The 21,909-nt window shown below is 38.0% G+C and overlaps 1 protein-coding gene across 1 annotated transcript in view; it reads right to left on the reverse strand.

Annotated features, from left to right (window-relative positions):
* The window catches only part of GUCY1A2 (guanylate cyclase 1 soluble subunit alpha 2), a 404,812-nt gene that overhangs the window by 313,863 nt on the left and 69,040 nt on the right, over positions 1-21,909 (reverse strand). The window contains exon 3 of the mRNA XM_065945273.1: positions 12,446-12,567. Coding sequence (XP_065801345.1) covers positions 12,446-12,567 — 122 coding nt within the window. The remainder of the gene's footprint in view (positions 1-12,445; positions 12,568-21,909) is intronic.

The raw sequence follows: 21,909 nt of genomic DNA on the forward strand, positions 1-21,909 counted from the left end.
TCTGATGCTGTGGTTGTTGATTTTATTACTACTATTAACTCTACTTAAAATTTTGAAAGCTTTTTTAATTACAGTTTTTATATCCTTACATATTTTTACTGCTGTGTCTTTTTGAGGGCCTGTTGGGGGGGAGCAGTTCTGTCTTTTTAAAACTTTTTGTTTGGTTGGTTTTGGTTTTCTGTTTTTCTTACTGTTCTTTTCTTGTTTGAGCTAGTCTTTAACACATATAAATCTTCTTTATGTACTTCTATTTAACTTTGCTTTTCTATTATTTTTCTATTCTTGATTTTCTTTTTTTCCCCCACCATGTTTGTTAGCTTATTTTGTTTTATCTGCTTTATTCCCTAGTTGGCACTCTGCATTAGTTTCATTTTATGGTTTGTTGTTTAGTTAGTTTTGTTTTTAATTGGGCAATATCATCTTTTATTTCCTTTGCTCACCAGGTCACTGTCATGTACATTCTTTTCTTTGGACTGCTTTGGTTTTGCTCGTGTATGTGTATGGGTGTGTGTTTATGCTCCTTGTTTTTGTTCTTATTTGTCTGATTTTGTGCTTACTATTTGCCCTGGTTTGCACTTGTTTCTTGCTTTGTTTTCTGTTTTTGTGTGTTTGTTTTAATTCCCTTTAATGCCATAACAAATGGCTTTTGTAATAATAATAAATGTTTTTCTCATATCTCAGCTGTCAGCGTCCTTTCCCTCACTATGAGTCACAGTCCACCTCTGCCTCCCTAGGATGTCTTCCAATCTGGGCCTAGTCTCTTGACCTATTGTAGAGGCAGCTCAGACTCTAATCTGGCCCTACTCCTGCATGTTTTTGCCTCCAATGTCCACAGCTGCCAGAGTTAGTGTGTTTTCTTTTGTGGGAACTCTCATTGTCCTTTTATACATTCCATAGACACAGAGTCTGACTAATTCATCATGTGGATTTAATCTTCATCTTGTATAGCTGTTGGGAAGATATCAGATAACAGGCCTGAACCTTAGGAGTAGGAGCGCTTAGTCCAGGACACTAGACTGCCAGAGAACTCTTGACCACAGGGAGTATTAATTAGTGAGGACTACCACAAAGTCCTCCACATGTATCCAAGACCAAGGATCACTCCCCTGCTGGCAACACACAATGCAGGACCTTCACCCAAACAACAGACAACACAAAAACACAAAGCCAATCATCCTCAGAAAGGCTTCCCAAAGACACATCAAAATATAGGACTCACACACCCCTGACCATCAGGGGGGCGTAAAAAAAAAAAACAAAACCCTCAACTTCTCCCACCAGAACACAGGCACAAGACTCTCCCAACACGAAATCTACTCAAACCACTGGACGAACCTCGCCCATTGAAGGCAGAAACCAAAAGTAATAAGGAATGCGGCCCTAAAGACTGGAAAAAGGAGACCTCAAACACAGTAACTTAGAAAAACGAAAAGACAGAGAAATATTTTGCAAAAGAAAGAACAAGGTAAAAACTCACAAGATCAAATAAACAAAGAGGAAAAAGGCAAACTATCCGATAAAGAATTCAGAGTAAAGATAGCAAAGTGAAAGAAAGTGAAAGTGAAGTCACTCAGTTGTGTCCGTCTCTTTGCCACCCCGTGGACTGTAGCCTACAAGGCTCCTCCATCCATGGGATTCTCCAAGCAAGAATACTGGAGTGGGTTGCTATTTCCTTCTCCAGGGATCTTCCCGACCCAGGAGTCAAACCCCAGTTTCCCACATTGCAGGCAGATGCTTTAACCTCTGAGCCACCGGGGAAGCCCAGAGATAGTAAAGATGATCCAAAACTTTGAAAATAGAATGGAGAAAATGCAAGAATCAATTAACACATTTAACAAGGAAGGAAAAGAAATCAAGCATAAACACATGAACAACCAAATTACTAAAATCAAAAATACTCTAGAAGGAATCGATAGCAGAATAACTGAGGCAGAAGAGAGAAAAAGTGAGCTGGAAGACAAAATGGTGGCTAGAACTGCTGAAGAGCAAAATAAATGAAAGAAAATGAAAAGAGGATAGTCTCAGAAACCTCTGGAACAATATTAAATTGAACTGTATTCAAATTATAGGGGTCTCAGAAGAAGAAGAGAAAAAGAAAGGGTATGAAAATTTTTTTGAAGAGATTATAGTCAAAAACTTCCCTAACACAGGAAAGGAAGTAGTCAAGCCCAAGAACCACAGAGAGTACCACACAGGATGAACCCAAAAAGAAAGACACAAAGGCACATACTAATCAAACTAAGATTAAACACAAAGAAAGAATACTAAAAGCAATGAGAAAAGCAACAAATAAGGGAAGCTCCATGTGATTAACAGCTAATCTTTCAGCAGAAACTCTGAAGGCCAGAAGGGAATGGCAGGATATAGTTAAAGTACTGAAAAGCAAAAATCTGCAGCCAAGATTACTCTAACTGGCAAGGATCTCATTCAAAACTGATGGAGAAATCAAAAGCTTTACTGACAAGCAAATATTAAAAGAATTTAGCACCACCAAATCAGCTTTACAATAAATGTTAAAAGGAATTCTATAGTCAAGAAACTCAAGAGAAGGAAAAGATCTACAAAAATAAACCCAAAACTACTAAGAACATGCCAACAGAAGCATATATATCTATAATTTCTTAAAATGTAAATTGATTAATTTAGTCACCCAGAGTTAGACATTCTAAAGTGCAAACTCAAGAGGGCCTTAAGAAGCACTGCTGTTAAAAAAGCTAGTGCACGCTATAAAATTCCAGCAAAACTATTCAAATCCCTAAAAGATGATGCCATCAAAGTTCTGCAATCATTATGTCAGCAAATCTGAAAGACTCAGCAGTGGCCATAGGATTGAAAAAGGTCAATCCTCATCCCAGTTCCCAAGAAGGGTAGTACCAAAGAATGTGCTAATCATTGAACAACTGCACTCATCTCCCATGCTAGTAAGGTCATGCTTAAAATCTTCCATGTTAGGCTTCAGCAAATATGAACCAAGAACTTCCAGATGTCCAGACTGGTTTAGAAAAGGAAGAGGAACTAGAGATCAAATTGCCAACATTCGCTGGATTATAGAGAAAGCAAGGGAATTTCAGAAAAACATATATCTCTGTTTCACTGACTACACTAAAGCCTTTGTGTGGATCATGACAAACAGTGGAAAGCTCTTAGCGAGATGGGAATACCAGACCATCTTACTTGTCTCCTAAGAGACCTGTATGTGGGTCAAGAACCAACAGTCAGAACCCTGTATGGAACAACTGACTGGTTCAGGATTGAGAAAAGAGTACAAAAGAGCTGTCTTCTGTCACCCTGTTTGTTTAACCTATACGCTGAGCACATCACAAGAAATGCTGGGCTGGATGAGTTACAAGCTGGAACCAAGATAGGTGGAAGAAACATCAACAACCTCAGATATGTGGATGATACTACTGTAATGGCAGAAAGTGAAGAGGAACTAAAGAGCCTCTTGATGAGGGTGAAGGAGGAGAGTAAAAAAGCCAGCTTAAAATTAAATATTTAAAAAACTAAGATCATGGCATACAGTCCCACTCCTGCATGGCAAATAGAAGGGAAAAAGGTGTCAGATTTCCTCTTCTTGGGCTCCAAAATCACTATGGACAGTGACTGCAGCCACGAATTAGAAGATGACTGCTTCTTGGAAGGAAAGCAATAACAAACCTAGACAGTGTGTTGAAAAGCAGAGGCGTTACTCTGCTGACAAAGGTCCATAGGATATGGTCTTCCCAGTGGTCACATGTGGTTGTGAGAGCTGGACCATAAAGAATGCAGAACACCAAAGAATTGATGTCTTCTAACTGTAGTGCTGGAGAAGACTCCAGAAAGTCCCTTGGATAGAAGGAGATCAAACCAGTCAATCTTAAGGGAGATCAACCCCGGATATTTGCTGGAAGGACTGATGCTAAAGCTGTAGCTCTGGTATTTTGGTCACCTGATATGAACAGCTGACTCATTGGAAAAGTCCCTGATGCTGGGAAAGATTGAGGGCAGAAGGAGAAGAGGGCATCAAAGGATTAGATGACTTGACGGCATCACCAACGCAATGAACATGAACTTGAGCAAACTCCAGGAGATGGTGAGGGACAGAGAGGCCTGGCATGCCACAGTACATGGGGTTGCAAAGAGTCAGACATGACTGAACAACAATAACAACGAATTGATTAAACACTCCAAAGAAAAGACACAGATTGGCTGAATTGATACAAAAACAAGACCCATATATATGCTGTCTAAAGAGACTCACTTCGGACCTAGAGACACATACAGACCTAGAGACTGAAGGTGAGACAATGCAAAGAGATACTCCATGCAAATGGAAATCAAAAGAAAGCTGGAGTAGTAATTTTCATATTGGACAAAATAGACCTTAAAATAAAGAATATTATAAGAGATAAGGAAGAACACTACATACTGATCAAGGGATGAAATCAAGAAGATATAACAATTGTAAATATTTACACACTCAATATAGGAGCACCTTAATACATAAGGCACACTAACAGACATAAAAGGGGAAATTGACAGTAACACAACAGTAGCAGGGGACTTTAACACCCCACTTGCACCAATGGACAGATCATCAAAACAGAAAATTAATGACATACAAGCCTTAAACGTCACACTATAACAGATGGACCTCATTGACACTTCAGGACATTCCATCCAAATGCAGAAGAATATACTTTCTTATCAAGTGAAAATGGAACATTCTCCAGGATAGACCACTTCTTGGGTCACAAATCAAGCCTTATTAAATTTAAGAAAATTGAAACCATTACAAGCATCTATTCTGGCCACAATATTATGAGACTAGATATCAATTACAGGAGAAAAAAACTGTAAAAAACAAAAACACATGGAGATTAAATAATATGCTTCAAAATAATAACAGGTTACTGAAGAAATAAAAAGGAAAATAAAAAAATTATTAGAAACAAATGACAAAGTAAACATGATGACTCAAAACCTATGGGATGCAAAAAAAAAGCAGTTCTAAGAGGGAAACTTATGGAAATACAATTTTACCTCAGGAAATAAGAAAAACATCAAATAGAGAACCTAACTTTACACCTAAAACAACTGGAAAAAGAAGAACAAAAAAATCCCCAAAGTTAGTAGAAGGAAATAAATCATAAAGATCAGAGCTGAAATAAATGAAAAAGGAATGAAGGAAATAAGATTAGTAAAACTAAAAGCTGGCTCTTTAAGAAGATAAATAAAATTGACAAACCATTAGCCAGACATCAAGAAAAAAGGGAGAGGAAACAAATCAACAAAATTAGATGAAAGAGGTAAGGTTACAACAGAAAATGCAGAAATATAAAGGATCAAAAGAGACTATTACAAGCAACTATATGCCAACAAAATGGACAATCTAGAAGAAATGGAAAGATTCTTAGAAAAGTTCAACCTTCCAAGATTGAACCAGGAAGAAATAGAAACTATGAACAGGCCAATCACAAGCACTGAAGTCAAAGCTATAATGAAAAATCTGCCTCCCACCAAAAAAAAAAAAAAGAAAAGAAAAAAGTCCAGATGGCTTCACATGTAAATTCTATCAAACACTTTGAGAAGAGTTAATGCCTATGCTTCTGAAACTCTTCTGAGAATTGGAGCGAAAGGAACACTTCCAAACTCATCCCACGAAGACACCATCAACCTGATACCAAAAACAGACAAAGACATCACACACACACACACACACACACACACACACAAAATTATAGGTCAATATTACTGATGAACAGAGATGCAAAAGCTCTCAACAAATTCTAGCAAACAGAACTCAACAACACCTTAAAAAGATCTTACACTATTATCAAGTTGGGTTTATCTCAGGAATGCAAGGATTCTTCAACATATGCAAATGAATCACTGTGATACACCATATTAACAAAGTAAAAGATAAAAACACATGATCATCTTAATAAATGCAGAAATCACTTCTGACAAAATTCAGCACCTATTTATTACAAAAACTCTTCAAAGAAAACTGGGCATAGAAGGAACCTATCTCAACACAATAAAGGCCAGTTATGATAAATCCACAGCAAACATTACTCTCAATTTTGAAAACCTGAAATCATTTCCTTTAAGATCAAGAACAAGCCAAGTGTGCCTACTGTCACCACTATTACTGAACATATTTTTGGAACTACCAGCTGTGGCAATCAGAGAAGAAAAAGAAATAAAAGGAATCCAAATTGGAAAAGGAGAAAAACTCTCACTGTTTACAGACTGCATGATACTATATAGAGAAAACTGTGAAGATACTATCAGAAAATTACTAGAGCTAATTTTGGGGCTTCCCTGGCAGCTCAGCTGGTGAAGAATTCACCTGCAATGCAGGAGACCCCAGTTTGATCCCTCAGTTGGGAAGATCTCCCCACCCCCAACTCCAGTATTCTTGGGCTTCTCTGATGGCTCAGATGGTAAAGAATCTACCTACAAGGTGGGAGACCTGGATTCGATCCCCGGTTTGGGAAGATCCTCTGGAGAAGGGAATGACTACCTACTCCAGTATTCTTGCCTAGAGAATTCCACAGACAGAAAAGTGTGGTAGGCTATGGTCGCAAAGAGTCAGACACGACTGAACAGCTTTACTCACTTCACTAATCAGTGAATTTAGTAAAGTCTCAGGATACAAAATCAACACACAGAAATCACGTGCATTCCTATACCCTAACAACAAAAATCAGAAAGAAAAATTAAGGAATCAATCTTATTTACCATTGTGCAAAAAGAATAAAATATCTAGGAATAAACCTACCTAAGGAGACAAAAGCTGTACACAGAAAACTATGACACTGATGAAAGAAATCAAAGATGACACAAACAGATGGAAAGATATTCCATGTTCCTGGGTTGGAAGAAGTAATATTATGAAAATGATGATACTACCCAATGCAACCTACAAATTCAATGCAATCCTTATCAAATTACAAATGGCATTTTTCACAGAATTAGAATAAAACATTGCACAATTTGTATGGAAAAAACAAAAGACCCTGAATAGCCAAAGCAATCTTGGGAAAGAAGGATGCAAATGGAGGAATTCTTTGACTTCAGACTACACTACAAAGGTACAGTCATCAAGACAGTATGATACTGGCACAAAAACAGAAATATAGACCAATGAAACCAGATAGAAAACCCACAGATAAATCCCCACACCTATGGGAAACTTAATATACAATGAAGAAAAGATTGTCTCTTCAATAAGTGGTTCTGGGAAAACTGAACAGCTATGCAGTAAAAGAATGAAATTAGAACACTTTTTAACACCAAGCAGAAAAATAAACTCAAAATGGATTAAAGACCTAAATGTAAGACTGGAAACTAAAAATACTCTTAGAGGAAAATATGGGCAAAATACTCTATGATATAAATCATGGCAAGATTCTGTATGACCCATCTCCTACAGTAATGGAAATAAAAACAAAAATAAATAAGTGGGGCCTAATTAAACTTAAAAGCTTAGGCAGAGCCATGGAAACTACGAACAAGGTGAAAAGACAATGGGAGAAAGGCAAAAGGCAATGAGAATGGTAGAAAATAACAGCAAATGAAATAACTGACAAAGGATTAATCTCCAAAATATACAAGTAGCTCATGCAACTCAATACCAGACAAACAACCCAATCAAAAAGGGTACAGAAGACCTAAACAGACATTTCTCCAAAGAAGACACACAGATGACTAATAAACACATCAAAAGATGCTCAACATTGTTCATTATTAGAGAAATTCAAACAAAAACTATAATGAGATATCACCTCACACCTGTCAGAATGGCCATCATCAAAAAAATCTACAAACAATAAATGCTGGAGAGGGTGTGAAGAGAAGGCAACCCTCCTGCATTGTTAGTGGGAATGTAAATTGGCACAGCCACTATGGAAGACAGTGTAGAAATTCCTTAAAAAACTAGGAATAAAGCTATCATATGAAAAAAAAAAACGAAACTATCATATGACCCAGCAATCCCACTACTGGGCATATACCCTGAGAAAAGCAGAATCAAAAAAGACACGTACCCCAACATTCATTGCAGCACTATTTACAATAGCTAGAACATGGAAGCAACTTAGATGTCCACTGACAGATGAAAGGATATAGAAGCTATAGTATATAAACACAATGGAATATTACTCAGCCATAAAAAGGAATGCATTTGAGTCCATTCTAATGAGGTGGACAAACTCAGAACCTATTACAGAGTGAACTAAGTCAGAAAAACAAACATCATATATTAATGCATATATATGAAATCTAGATAAATGGTACTGATGAACCTATTTGCAGGGCAGCAGTGGAGACACAGACATAGAAAACAGACTTGTGGACAGGGTAGGGGGAAAGGAGAGGGTGGGACAGATGGGGAGAGTAGCATGGAAACACACACTACCATACATAAAATAGATACCCAGTGGGAATTTGCTCTACAACTCAGGAACTCAAGCTGGGGCCTCTGACAACCTAGAGCGGTGGCATGGCGTGAGAGGTGGGAGGGAGGCTGAAGAGGGAGAGAACATGTATGCCTATGGCTGATTCACGTTGATGTATGGCAGAAACCAATACAATAATACAAAGCAAGTATCCTTCAATCAAAAATAAATTTAGTAAAAAGTAAATAAAATCATACACCTTGGCATGCAAATTATTTACTAAATAAAGCAATACATTTAAGACTTCTAAAAGCCTCCAGTAGGGAGGGCATTGTTCACAACTATCTCTCTTTAAATACCCTTTTTACAGAGTTTAAAGCCTCTTTAGATGACTTTACTATATCACAGTGTATACCAGAGTATCAAAATAAGGACTAGTCTGTACTTTTTTTTTAGCATACTTTTTCCTATATTACTTTGGTATTGACAATCTTTTTTTTCACTTATTTTTATTAGTTGGAAAATAATTACTTTACAATATTGTAGTGCTTTTTGCCATACATTGACATGAATCAGCCATGGATTTACATGTGTTCCCCATCCCGATCCCCCCTCCCACCTCCCTCCCCATCCCATCCCTCTGGGTCTGTCCCTAATTTATAAATAATGAGACAATATAACAACAACTAGCTTCTAAGTCAACAAAGGAAAATCAATGGCAAAAATGTTGATGTCTACAAATAGTTCTTTCCCATTATTGAGGGTATAAACCACTCTGGAAAGTGCACATTTCCAGGGAGTCCTAGGGAAGAAGCAATGGAAAAATGAAAGACAGAGGCATAACTGGTCCTCTGCAACAATCTTTCTCCTTCTCTTCAGGTTTCTAATTTTATACCATGCCAGTCACTAATCTCAAACTTTAACCTGAAGAGCCAGTAAATGGTCAAACTAGAGTTTATACCAAGTCAATAGAGATGGTCATTTTGAAAGGACGAAAAAATTGCTACTCTGATCATATTTTCTGACCTATGACTTTAAAAGTTTTTTATGACATGTGAAATATAAGTACATTCATATGAGTGAACAAACAATTCTAGTCTCTACCGTGTGTGTGTACTAGTCGCTCAGTCTTGTCCAACTCTTTGCAACCCCATGGACTGTAGCCTGCCAGGCTCCTCTGTCCATGGAATTCTCCAGGCAAGAATACAGGAGTGGGTTGCCATGCCTTTCTCCAGGGGATCTTCCTGACCCAGGGATCAAACCCAGGTCTCCTCAATTAGCAAGCAGATTCTTTACCATTTGAGCCACAAAGTAAGACCCAGTCTCTACTATACTCTCTAATAAGTTAAGACAGTGAAAGAAATATATATTCCCCAATTTCAACCCACCAATACTCTAACCAGACTACCCAAAGCTGGTAAATATAAATCATAGATTTGTAAAACTGTCCTCTGGCATCCACAGAGAAGAGTACCAGGAAACAACATTTTTCTTTAGTTGAAACTCTATTTCTCCATGCTAAACTCTCCAACTCAAAACAGGTTCCTTTTCTTTGTGGTGGTTTTCTTTCCAAGGTAATCAGTTCTTACCTTTGCATAATCATCGCACACGAGATTTTAAATGTAATTTCTTAAAAAGGTAAGATCTAAGCAAACCAAGATTAATCCATACTTCAGTGACTTGTTAAAAATAAAGCTTTCATTGAATACAACTAGTAAAGCTGCTATCTTTGTCTTTAGTCTTTATTTCAAGAATTATGAAAGGACATTATTCAAGAGAACAGCTACAGCTTAGGCACATGCCAGCATCTAGTGAACAGGTCACAGTCATTTACAAGATTGTGTTTTATACATTTTGAGAACTACCCATCATTGCTTACAGGGAAAAAAATCAGATTTAATATCTCTGTTTTAGAAAAACCTGAAGGTAATGAAAATCTAAACTCTGTTACATAGCCCCCTTCTAAATTATACTTACTTATTTAAAAACTACCCCTTCCCTAATGTCATCAGGCAGCATACTGCCTATGCTGTTTTCACTCACTAACTTGATCTACCTCATGGCACCTTCTGAAAGGCAACTAAACTGAACCAGGCCTCCAGTATCACCTGTGTGTGTTACGCTCAGTCACTTCAGTCATGTCTGGCTTTTTGCAACGCTATGGACTGTAGCCTGCCAGGCTCTTCTGTCCATGGGATTCTCCAGGCAAGAATACTAGAGAGGGTTGCCATGCCCTCCTCCAGGGGATCTTCCAGGCCAGGGATCAAGCCTGCATCTCTTGTGCCTCCTGCACTGGCAGGCGGGTTCTTTACCACTAGTGCCACCTAGGAAGCCCCAACAGTGTCGGTGACACTGGTGGTTAATGCAACAAATTATCTAATAATCTTGTAGGAATTGTGCACACTTATGTGCAAGTTACAGTTAGAAAGAGTCTTTAGTAATTCTTACATATTCTTCATCTTGTACACCTTTTACTCCCTCTAATAGCAATTCTCAAAGTGGGGAGCATAAGGAAAGGAAAGGAGATGTGAGGTTCAGGCAATCATTTAGAACTGGCAAGTAAAGAGCATTTTTTTCAATATAATAAACATTGCTTGGCCAAGATTCTGATGCATTCCTCATAGTGGGACACCATCTCACCCCATTCATTCAAAAATCACAATGCATCAAAAGTAATTGATATTGCTTATGAGAGAGTCCTAGGAAATACAGAATCAGGAAACTATAAACAGTTCTTGAATGATATTCAACCCCATCCCACTCTCAACCTTTATCTTCTCCAATAATAATGTTTGTCTGGGTAGCATTTCACCCATGTAGTTGCACTAAGATTGATGTAAGTAGATCTTTGACCTTCCTTTCCACTGCCCAATACTGTCTTGGACAAGCCACTTAGAACTATATGCTCCCCTCACAAAACTTTCATATTCTTATGATAATATTTTATGTTTAAGAAAGTTACCCAGGAAGAAAATGTAGTCAATGTGTAGCTGTAGTCCCAGTTTGCCTATTAAAGCTAAGTGTGCCTCTGGAAGTCGCACATGTTTAGAAAACTCTGGTAAACTCATGAGCTGAGGTCACCTGAAATCTGTTTGTAGGAGGGACTCAGATGTCTCCAGGGAAAGCATTTACACTAAAGGGAAAGAAAGGGAAGCAAGTTTTCCCTAGTCTCCAAAACCTGATTCTGAAAGACAGGTGATTCTGAGTTTTGTATGGAGTCAGTCACTAAGATTTGCTGTCCCCCACTACCACTCCCCACCACGCCAAGGATTTCTGTCTGAGTCATAAGGCAAAAAGAAGATGCAAAAAACATCAAAAGAGGTATATTTCCCCCAAAAAACTCTGTAAGATATTAGAGCAAAAGGTACTCCTGCTATGTTATCTACTTTGCATATAATAATATGTAGCTCCCACACACCAAGAACTGCAGATCACAAGACAGTACATCTCACTTACGGTACCTTATGGCCTCATGAATCAGTGCAGCATGAGTAATCCTTACCATGGTGCGAGCGTCTAAAAACAGGCCTCTGTCATAAATATTAGTATTTTCAAATAGACACTCCTCAACAAGTAGGACACAGAGACGTCCATGGATGGCCTGCTTCACTGCCTTGGAGTTGCAGAACCTACTATGAGTACACGTGATCCACCCTCCAGCACCAAGCAGGCTTTCCAGAAATAATGAAATAATAACAATAATTATTTTTCTCAAAGCAAAGGCTTTGAGAAAAGAGGAAGATCTCCAGTTTCAACTGAGCTAGAGCCAGAGAAATATGGATTACAGGAGGCTAATAATACTAACATATGAGTACCTAGAAAAGTTTACCTGGAATGTGTTTTTAAAATAATGTTTTCCAATCTCCAAGTAAATGGCATGCAGGTAATTTTCATTTAAACATCATCAGAAGTATTGAAATTAAATCACTTAAAGACAAGGTCTTGGTCTCAGTTCACTATAGTCTTCAAATCTCCCTTTAGTGAAACTGACACACTCTTTTCCTTTCCTCTTCTCCCCTCACTCATTCTCTCTCAATCTTATAAATATATAGTTACTATACCGAGTACATTAGCAGTACACTGAAGAATTCCTGAGACCTCTTCAATGTCCTCTTTGTTGGAATGGTCTGCATAGGAGCATCTGTTAGAGATATTGTAGAAATTCTTTTCTGTATCCCTATAACTAAGAAGAAAACAAAATTAGCATATGGAGAAATTTTTTAAAGCCTCTGAAAATGCATTCCTATACATACACACAAGCATATGTAGCTTATACTCTTGGCTTGATGATATTTGGAAATCACTGAAGCTTTAAAATACAATTTCTGGCATAACTCACCATTAATATCAGCATAAGGAATGTGGACCTGGAACTGGAAGCAATTATTAATAAGAAAACAATGTGTAAAAAAAAATAGCGGGAACCAGAAAATATATCAGATTGTATAGCTAATGTTTCTTTAACTGAGTTCTCCGCAGCCACTGGCAATTTGTTTCTACAATGAATTTTCCTGGAAAAACAATTACTAACCATGATAATTTGCATTGGCATAACTGTGTTGAAAGTAAACACATCTTAACTTCTATCACAGTCAAGAAGATAGAAGTATGGTGCATGGATAACAAGCAAACAAAGTGTTTGGTATCTGACAGAATTTGAATCACAGTCTTACCTTTATCTGTGAGACTTTGGGCAATTTATCTAATCTCTGTTAGTCTAACTTTCCTCCTTATAAAATGGGAGGTAACTCCTAGATTTATTATGAGGACTGAAAGACAAAATACCTGCATTGACTGAAACTTTTCCAATTTTGTTTGAATTAAAGCTAAGGCGCCAAAGCTGGAGATAATAGTGGTCAGGGTCAAATGCCCTAATGTTCCAAAAGAGTAGCCAAGACCAGACATTGCCTTCAGAAATTAAGAAGTGGCTAAATGTCACTATCACCTCACCACCAGCATACAAAAGCAAAGGAATAGAACAGTTTGAAAGAAAATAATCAGAAGAGTGAGTTATAATAATTAGGAGAGTACAGCTGTTCTCCCCATCACACCCCCATACAAACACAAGTAAAAGAGAGAAGGAGAATGTTCCCTGCAGAAATCCAGTTGGTGAAAGAGGGATCCACTCTGATAGAGACTGAGGGTTAAGTATCTCATCCCTCATTAAATATCTGCTGAGGTAGTGGAATTTCTGAACATCCTGTTATATCTGAATAGAAGAAGGAGATTCCAAAGAGACTTAAGCAGGGAAAATAGAGCCAAACTGGGATTGGTCTACAGTCCTACCATTTGATGAGGTAAAAACACATGAGTTTCTCATGGGTTAGGGAAATGCCACTAAAGAGAGGTTTGCAGGGGGTGTCCCATCCTTACTGCTTTCCCATTCTAGAAGCTGCAGCTAGGGGCAGGGATACCACTAGCAAGACCGTGGAATGAAATCCACAGAGCCAAGAGCCAGGGAATCTGAAGCAGTAAAGGCAGAGCCTGTATACGTATCTCGCTGAGGGCATCACAGCCAAGAGAGGATTATTACAACCACCAGTGAAATAAACAAAGATTCTACTATTTTCCATTTTATTCATGCCTCTCCAGGTGGCTCAGTGGTAAAGAATACAGGAGACACATGTTTGATCCCTGGATATGGAAGATCCCCTGGAGGGGAGCTGGCAACCCACTCCAGTATTCTTGCCTGGAAAATCCCATGAACAAAGGAACCTGGCAGGCTGCAGTCCATAGAGTCACAAAGAATCGGGCATGACTGAGTGACTAAGTATGATATAACACATCAGAAGAGAAAAGGAATCAGAAAGGATTGGCCTAAGGCAGAGGATTCAAAAATACATGACATCACCTCTACATTGGATTCCAAGTTTCTCAGGCCAAGGCCTGACCCAGGCAGAGAGGGACAGAGAATTAGACAGGATATGAGACTGAAGATCTGATTTGGTCTGGAGTGGACTTTATACTCCCTGAAATTACTTGGAAAACAGAGCAATCTTCTCCCAATCTAGTATCAAAGAGGGCTTCTTCTAGCATGTTTGAAATGACTGGAGAGAAAAAGATAAAAGGGCTTAATGTTTGTACACCTCACTAAGATTAGACTCCAAAAATCCAGTTAAGCAAAATGCTTACTACAGTTTCTAGAATGCAGGAATTACTCAGTGAAAGGTGGAATGGGGAGCATAGCCATTAAGTACAGACAAAAGCAGGCTGATTTTTAAATCAAACTTCACCATTTTAATGAGTGGCTTTAAACAGAATATTTATTCTCACAATCTCAATTTCCTCATCTGGAAAAATATATATATATGAACCTAATACAATGATCCTATGAATTAGATTGTTAGTATTAAATAAAATACAAAATACAAAGTACCCATTTGTGTGTGCTTCGTCATGCCCAACTCTTTGTGATCCTATGGAATATAGCCCACAAGTTTCCTTAGCCCATGGGATTTTCCAGGCAAGAATACTGGAGTGGGTTGCCATTTCCTCCTCCAGGGGATCTTCCCAACCCGGGGATTGAACCTGTGCCTCCAGCATTGGCAGGTGGATTTGTTACCACTGAGCCACCTGGGAAGCCAATAAAGCACCCCGTATGTTACTCCAAAAACAGACAGCAATCAATAAGTATTATCTTTTATTTAACTTATTGTTTTTATTCAGTAAGATACATTGTCTATGTAAATACATCAGAAAGAAGCTAGATGACTTTTTAGATAAAATAATTTACAGGCACTAAATCTGACCATGACAAGCTTATGGTATTGATATGATATTAAGTAATATCACTGAAGTTTGTTAAACAAAATAATCAGGGTTAACTCACCCTTACTTTCACTTCTAATATTCTACAGAAACTATTGTAGCTTAATCTTTATTCAAGGGAAGAGAAGAGTTGACTCATTAGAAAAGACCCTGATTCTGAGAAAGACTGAGGGTAGGAAAAGGGGACAAGAGAGGATGAGATGGTTGGATGGCATCATCAACTCAATGGACATGAGTTTGAGCAAACTCCGGGAGATAGTGGAGGACAGGGAAGCCTGGTGTGCTGCAGTCCTTGGGGTCATAAAGAGTCAGACATGATGAATGACTGAAAAACAACAATCCACTATATACATACCTCTGTGTACATACCATTAAGGTACAAAATATTAGTTTATTCACACTTCTCCACTCCCAGCCCCCAACAAAAACTGTTAGTTCTTCTTGTAAATACCAAGCATTTACAAAGATACAATTACATATAATAAAAATAAACAAGATAAATAACAAAATAAAGAAATAATTAAGATAATATAAGCTAATGATAAGCCCTATAAAAAGAGATAATACAAAATAATGTAGTAGAAAATCCTTGGGGTAGAGATTGAGGTAGAGGATTGAGGACTACTTCAGATTGATTGTTATATCTTCCTCAGGATATGAGATTTAAACATAGACATACCTGTATAAAGAATAATCCATGCAAACATTTGAGGATGGAGCATTCCAGGAATATGAAATTGTACGTGCAAAAACCTTGAGGCTAAGCAAACTTGGCATAGTAGAGAAACAAACAGCAGGCTGGAAATGGCTGGAGTCGATGGAAACATGGGAAGTAGAGTACTATGAAATCAGAGAGGTAAGCAGAGGCCCAGATCACAGGAAGAGCTCAGATTTCATTCTATCACAGTACATTATTGTATAGTTTTTAATGGATTTCAAACATGATCCCTGAACCAGTTGCATCAGCAGTATCTGGGAACTCCTTAGAAATATCAATTCTTGAGCCCCAGGGCAATGTGGGAACACTGGATTCGATCCCTGAATCAGAAAGATCCCCTAGAAAAGGAAATGGCAACCCAAGAATTCCATGGACAGGGGACCCTGGCGGGCTGCAGTCCATGAAGTCACAAGGAGTCAGACACGACTGACTGACTAACATTTTCACTTTCAGACATGCTTAATCAGAAACTAGAGGAGTAGAAACCAGAAAACTATTAACAGAGTGGAACCTCTCTCTCAGAGACGATGGTGACAGTGTAGATCAAGAGGTGAAGATTTATTACACTGCATGAATAAATTATTTAAGCACTTATTCTCCCAACTTGAATAAATGAACAAATGAATGAATAAGTTAAGGCATAGAATAAATGTTTAAAGATAAAGTCACTGAAGTACTGAGAGGTTATTTTACTTCCTAACAAGAGCCTCCATCAGCTACTCCCTCCCAATCCTCCATCTGTCTGATCCTTTGAACAGCTGCTCACTGCATTCAAGCCTAGGTCTCACAGACTAAAAAAGCCTTGGAGAGTTCCTCTGGGCTACTGGTATTTTAAAAATTCGTTAAGGAGCAAGATTATACAATCCTAGAGCTCTGATAAATAGCACAGATCCAAAGGCAGAATACCAAAACAGAGAAACAGAAGGATAGGAAGGTTAGCAATTAGAGACTGAACTAAAAGTTAAAAAGAAGATGGTTAGCTCCTACTCTCTGTTATCCACTGTGATTCCTCATCCCAATCCAAGGCACCTAAAAACTGAATTACTTCAGCTGCCTAGACTAGCTTTAGGCAAAGCACAATTTCAGAAATTAGGGAGGGAGATTGGTTCAAGACGATGGAATAGAAGGACATGTGCTCATCTTCTCCTGCAAGAGCACCAAAATAGCTGTTTAACAGCCATTGACAGGAGAATGCTGGAACCTACACACAAAAAAAGATATTCCATATCCAAAAGCAAAGAAGAAGCCACAACCAGATGGTAGGAGGAATGCAAACACAATAAAATCAAACCCTATATTTGCCGACTGGGCAATCAACAATCTCAAGAACAATAATACCAAGGAAGTTCTCCTACTGTTGTGAAGGTTCTGTGCCTCCTATCAGGCTTCCCAGCCTGGGATATCTGGCAAACAGACTGCGAATCCTCAGGGAATCTGACTTTGAAGACGAGTGGGATTTGATTACAGGACTTCCACAGGACTGGGGGAAATAGAGACTCCACTCTTGGAGGGCACGAACAAAACCTTGTGTGCACTAGGACCCAGGAGAAAGGAACAGTGACACAACAGGAGACTGAGCCAGATCAACCTGTGAGTGTCTGAGGACCTCCGGCAGAGGCATGGGCCAGAAGTGGCCTGCCATGGGGACAGGCGCACTGGCAGCAGCAGTCCTGGGAGATGCGTAAGTCCTCACCGAGGTTGCCATGAGTCCTACCATAAAGCCTCCAGAATCCAGAACTGGGTGGCCTCAGGTCAAACAGCTAACAGGGAGGGAGTGCAGCCCCACCTATCGGAAGACAATAGGATTAAAGCTTTATTGAGCAAGGCCCTGCCCACCAGAGAAGGACCCCCACAGTCTTCCCCACAGCCAACCCTCCCATCAGGAAGCTCGCACAAGCCTCTTATCCTCACCCACCAGAGGGCAGACAGAAGAAAGAAGAACTACAAGTCCACAGTCTAAAGAACTAATACCACAACCACAGAAAGCTAACCAAAATGAAAAGAAATAGAATTATGATAGAATTATATGTCCCAGATGAAGGAAAAAGATAAATCCCCAGAAAAACAACTAAATGAGGTGGAGATAGACAACTTTCCAGAAAAAGTATTTAGATTAATGATAGTGAAGATGATCTAGGATCTCTGAAAAAGAGTGGAGAAGATGCAAGAAATGTTTACCAAACATTTCTAAAGAACAAAGAAACAGAGATAAACATTACACTGCTGCTGTTGCTGCTGCTAAGTCACTTCAGTCATGGCCGACTCTGTGCAACCCCATAGACGGCAGCCCACCAGACTCCCCTGTCCCTGGGATTCTCCAGGCAAGACCACTAGAGTTGGTTGCCATTTCCTTCTCCAATGCATGAAAATGAAAAGTGAAAGGGAAGTCGCTCAGTTGTGTCCGACTCTTCGCGACCCCATGGACTGCAGCCTACCAGGCTCCTCCATCCATGGGATTTTCCAGGCAAGAGTACTGGAGTGGGTGGCCATTGCCTTCTCCAAACAATACACTAGAAGGAATCAAAAGCAGAATAACTGAAGCAGAAGAATGGATAATGGACCTGGAGGACAGAATGGTGGAAATCACTGCTACAAAACAGAATATAGAAAAAAGAATGAAAAGAAATGAAGACAGCCTAAGAGAACTCTGGGACATTTAACACACCAACATTCACATTATAAAGGTCCCAGAAGGAGAAGAAAGAGAGAAAGAACCTGAGAAAATAATTGAAGAGATAATAGTTTAAAACTTCCCCAACGTGAGAAAAGAAATAGTTAACCAATTCAAGGAAGGGCAGAGAGTTCCAGGCAGGATAAATCCGAGGAACACAGCAAAACACATAGTAATCAAAGTGACAAAAATTAAATAAAGACAAATTTAGAATATTTAAAAAAAAAAAAAAAAACAAGAGAAAAAGACAAATAACACACAAAAGAAATCCCAGGAGGTTATCTCAAACTGATTTCTCAATGGAAAGTCTACAAGCCAGAAGGGAATGGCATGATATACTCCAAGTGATGAAAGGGAAGAAACTACAACCAAGACTACTCTATCAAACAAGACTCTCAATAAGATTTGATGGAGAAATAAAAGCTTTGCAAACATGCAAAAGTTAATTCAGCACCACTAAAACAGTTCTACAATAAATGCTAAAGGAACTTCCCTAGGCAGTAAACACAAAAGAAGAAAAGGTTCTACAAAAAGTAAACCCAAAACAATTAACAAAATTGTAATAGGATCATACATATCAATAATTTCCTTAAATATAAATGGATTAAATGCACCAACCAAAAGACATAGATTGGCTGGATGGATATAAAAACAAGACCCATATATATGTTGTCTACAAGAGACTCACCTCAGACCTATGCACACTTATAGACTAAAAATAACAGGATGGGAGAAGGTATTTCATGTAAATGGAAATCATAAGAAGGCTGAAGTAGCAATACTCAGATCAGAGAAAATAGACTTTAAAACAAAAACTGTTATAAGAGACAAAGAAGGATACTACATAATAATCAAAGGTTCAATTCAAGAAGAAGATGTAACAATTATAAATATATATGTAACCAACATAGGAGCAACTCAATATTTAAGAAAATACAAATGAACATAAAGGTAGAAATCAACAGTAACACAGTACCAGTGGACGACTTTAATACCCCCACATTCACGAATGGACAGATCATCCAGGCAGAAATCAATAAGGAAATACAGGCCTTAAGTGACACTTTAGACAAGTTGGACTTAGTTGATATGTATAGAACATTCCATCCAAAAGCAGCAGACTACACATTCCTCTCAAGTGCACACGGAACATTCTCCAGGGCTGACCACATGCTGGGCCACAAGGCTAGCCTATGCAATTTTAAGAAAACTGAAATCATATCAAGCATTTTTTCTGATCACAATACTATGAGATTAGAAATAAACTAAAAGAAAAAAAAACTCTAAGATTAAACATGTGTTGGCTAAATATGTTACTAAACAAACAGTGGATCACTGAAGAAATCAAATAAGAATTTAAAAATCCCTAGAGAAAAAAGAGAATGAAAGTCCAACAGTCCAAAATTTACAGGATGCAGCAAAAGTAGTACTAAGAGGGAAGTTTATAGCAATACAATCCTATGGCAAGAAACAAGAAAAATCTCAAATAAACAACCTAACCTTAAATCTGAAACAATTAGAAAAAGAAGAACAAAAATAAAATTAAAAATCAGCAGAAGGAAGGAAATCATAAAGATCAGAGAAAATAAATGAAATAGAAACAAAGAGAACAAAATCAATGAAACTAAAATCTGGTTCTTTGAAAAAATAAACAAAATTGATAAACCTTTAGTTAGACTCAACAAGAAAAAAGGGAGAGGACACTAATCAGTAAAATTAGAAATAAAAAAGGAGAGGTTACAATTGACTCCACAGCAATACAAAAGATTACAAGAGACTACTATAAACAACTGTATGCCAATAAAATGGACAACCTGGAAGAAATAGACAATTCTTAGAAAGTATAGTCTCCCTAGAAGAGGAAGAAATAGAAAATATGGAAGAAATAGAAAATATGAACAGACCAATCACAAGCACTGAAATGGAAACTGTGATTAAAAACCTCCCCCAAAACAAAATTTCAGGATCTGATGGCTTCACAGGCAAATTTTATCAAGTATTTAGATAGTAGGGAACACTGAAAATTTAGATAAGAGGAAACACTGATCCTTCTGAAATTGTTACAAAAAACACACAGAGGAAGGAAAGCTTGCCAACTTATTTTATGAGGCCACCATCACGCTGATAACAAAACCAAACAAAGACACCACAAAAAAAAAAAAAATTTACAGACCAATATCACTGATGAACATAGATGCAAAAATCCTCAACAAAATACTAGCAATTCATATTCAACAGTACATTTAAAAGATCATACACCATGATCAAGTGGGATTCAACCAGGGATGCAAGAATATTTCAACATCCACAAATTAACCCATGTAATACACCTATTAACAAACTGAAGAATAAAAACCATATGATCATCTCAATAGATGCATAAAAAGCTTTTGACGAAATTTAGCACCCATTATGAAAACTCTCCAGAAATTGGGTTGAGGGTATAAACCTCAACACAATAAAGGCTATATATGACAAACCTACAGCTAGCCTACACCATTCATACTCAATGGTGAAAAGCTGAAAGCAATCCCTCTAAGATCAGGAACAAGGATGTCAATCTCACCCCTTTTATTCAACATAGTTTTGGAAGTCCTAGCTACAGCAATGAGAGAAGAAAAAGAAGTAAAGGGAATACAAATTGGAAAAGAATAAGTTAAACTGTCTCTGTTTGCAGATGACATTTTAATATACATAGAAGACCCTAAGGATGCTACCAGAAAACTACTAGAACTCATCAATGAATTCGGTAAAGCTGTAGGTTACAAAATTAATGCACAGAAATCAGTTGCACTTCTATAGACTAACAACAAAAGATCAGAAAGAGGCATTCAAGAAGCAATTCCATTTACCATTACATCAAAAAGAATAAAATATCTAGGAATAAACCGACCTAATCAGAAAAAGACCTGTACTCCAAAAACTGTAAGACGCTGATGAAAGAAACTGAAGAAGTCATAAACAGATGGAAAGATATACCATGGTTTTAGATTGGAATAATCAATATTGTCAAAATGCCTATACTGCCCAAGGCAATCTACAGAGTCAGTGCAATCCCGATCCAATTACCAATAGCATCCAGTATTCTTGCTTGGAGAATTTCATGGACAGAGGAGACTGGTGGGCTACAGTCTATGGGATCGCAAACAGTCGGACACAACTTAGCAACTAACACTTCCACTTTCAGAACCAAAAAAAAAAAATCTCAAAATTTGTATGGGGACACAAAAGACCCAGAATATTCAAAGCAATCCTGAAAAAGAAAAACAGAGCTGGAGGAATCAGGCTCTCTGACTTCAGACTATACTACAGTTATCAAAGCAGTATGGCCCTAGCACAGACAGACATACAGATCAACGGGACAGGAC

The sequence above is a fragment of the Muntiacus reevesi genome, chromosome 9, assembly GCF_963930625.1.
Source record: "Muntiacus reevesi chromosome 9, mMunRee1.1, whole genome shotgun sequence".
NCBI classification, from domain to species: Eukaryota; Metazoa; Chordata; class Mammalia; order Artiodactyla; family Cervidae; genus Muntiacus; species Muntiacus reevesi.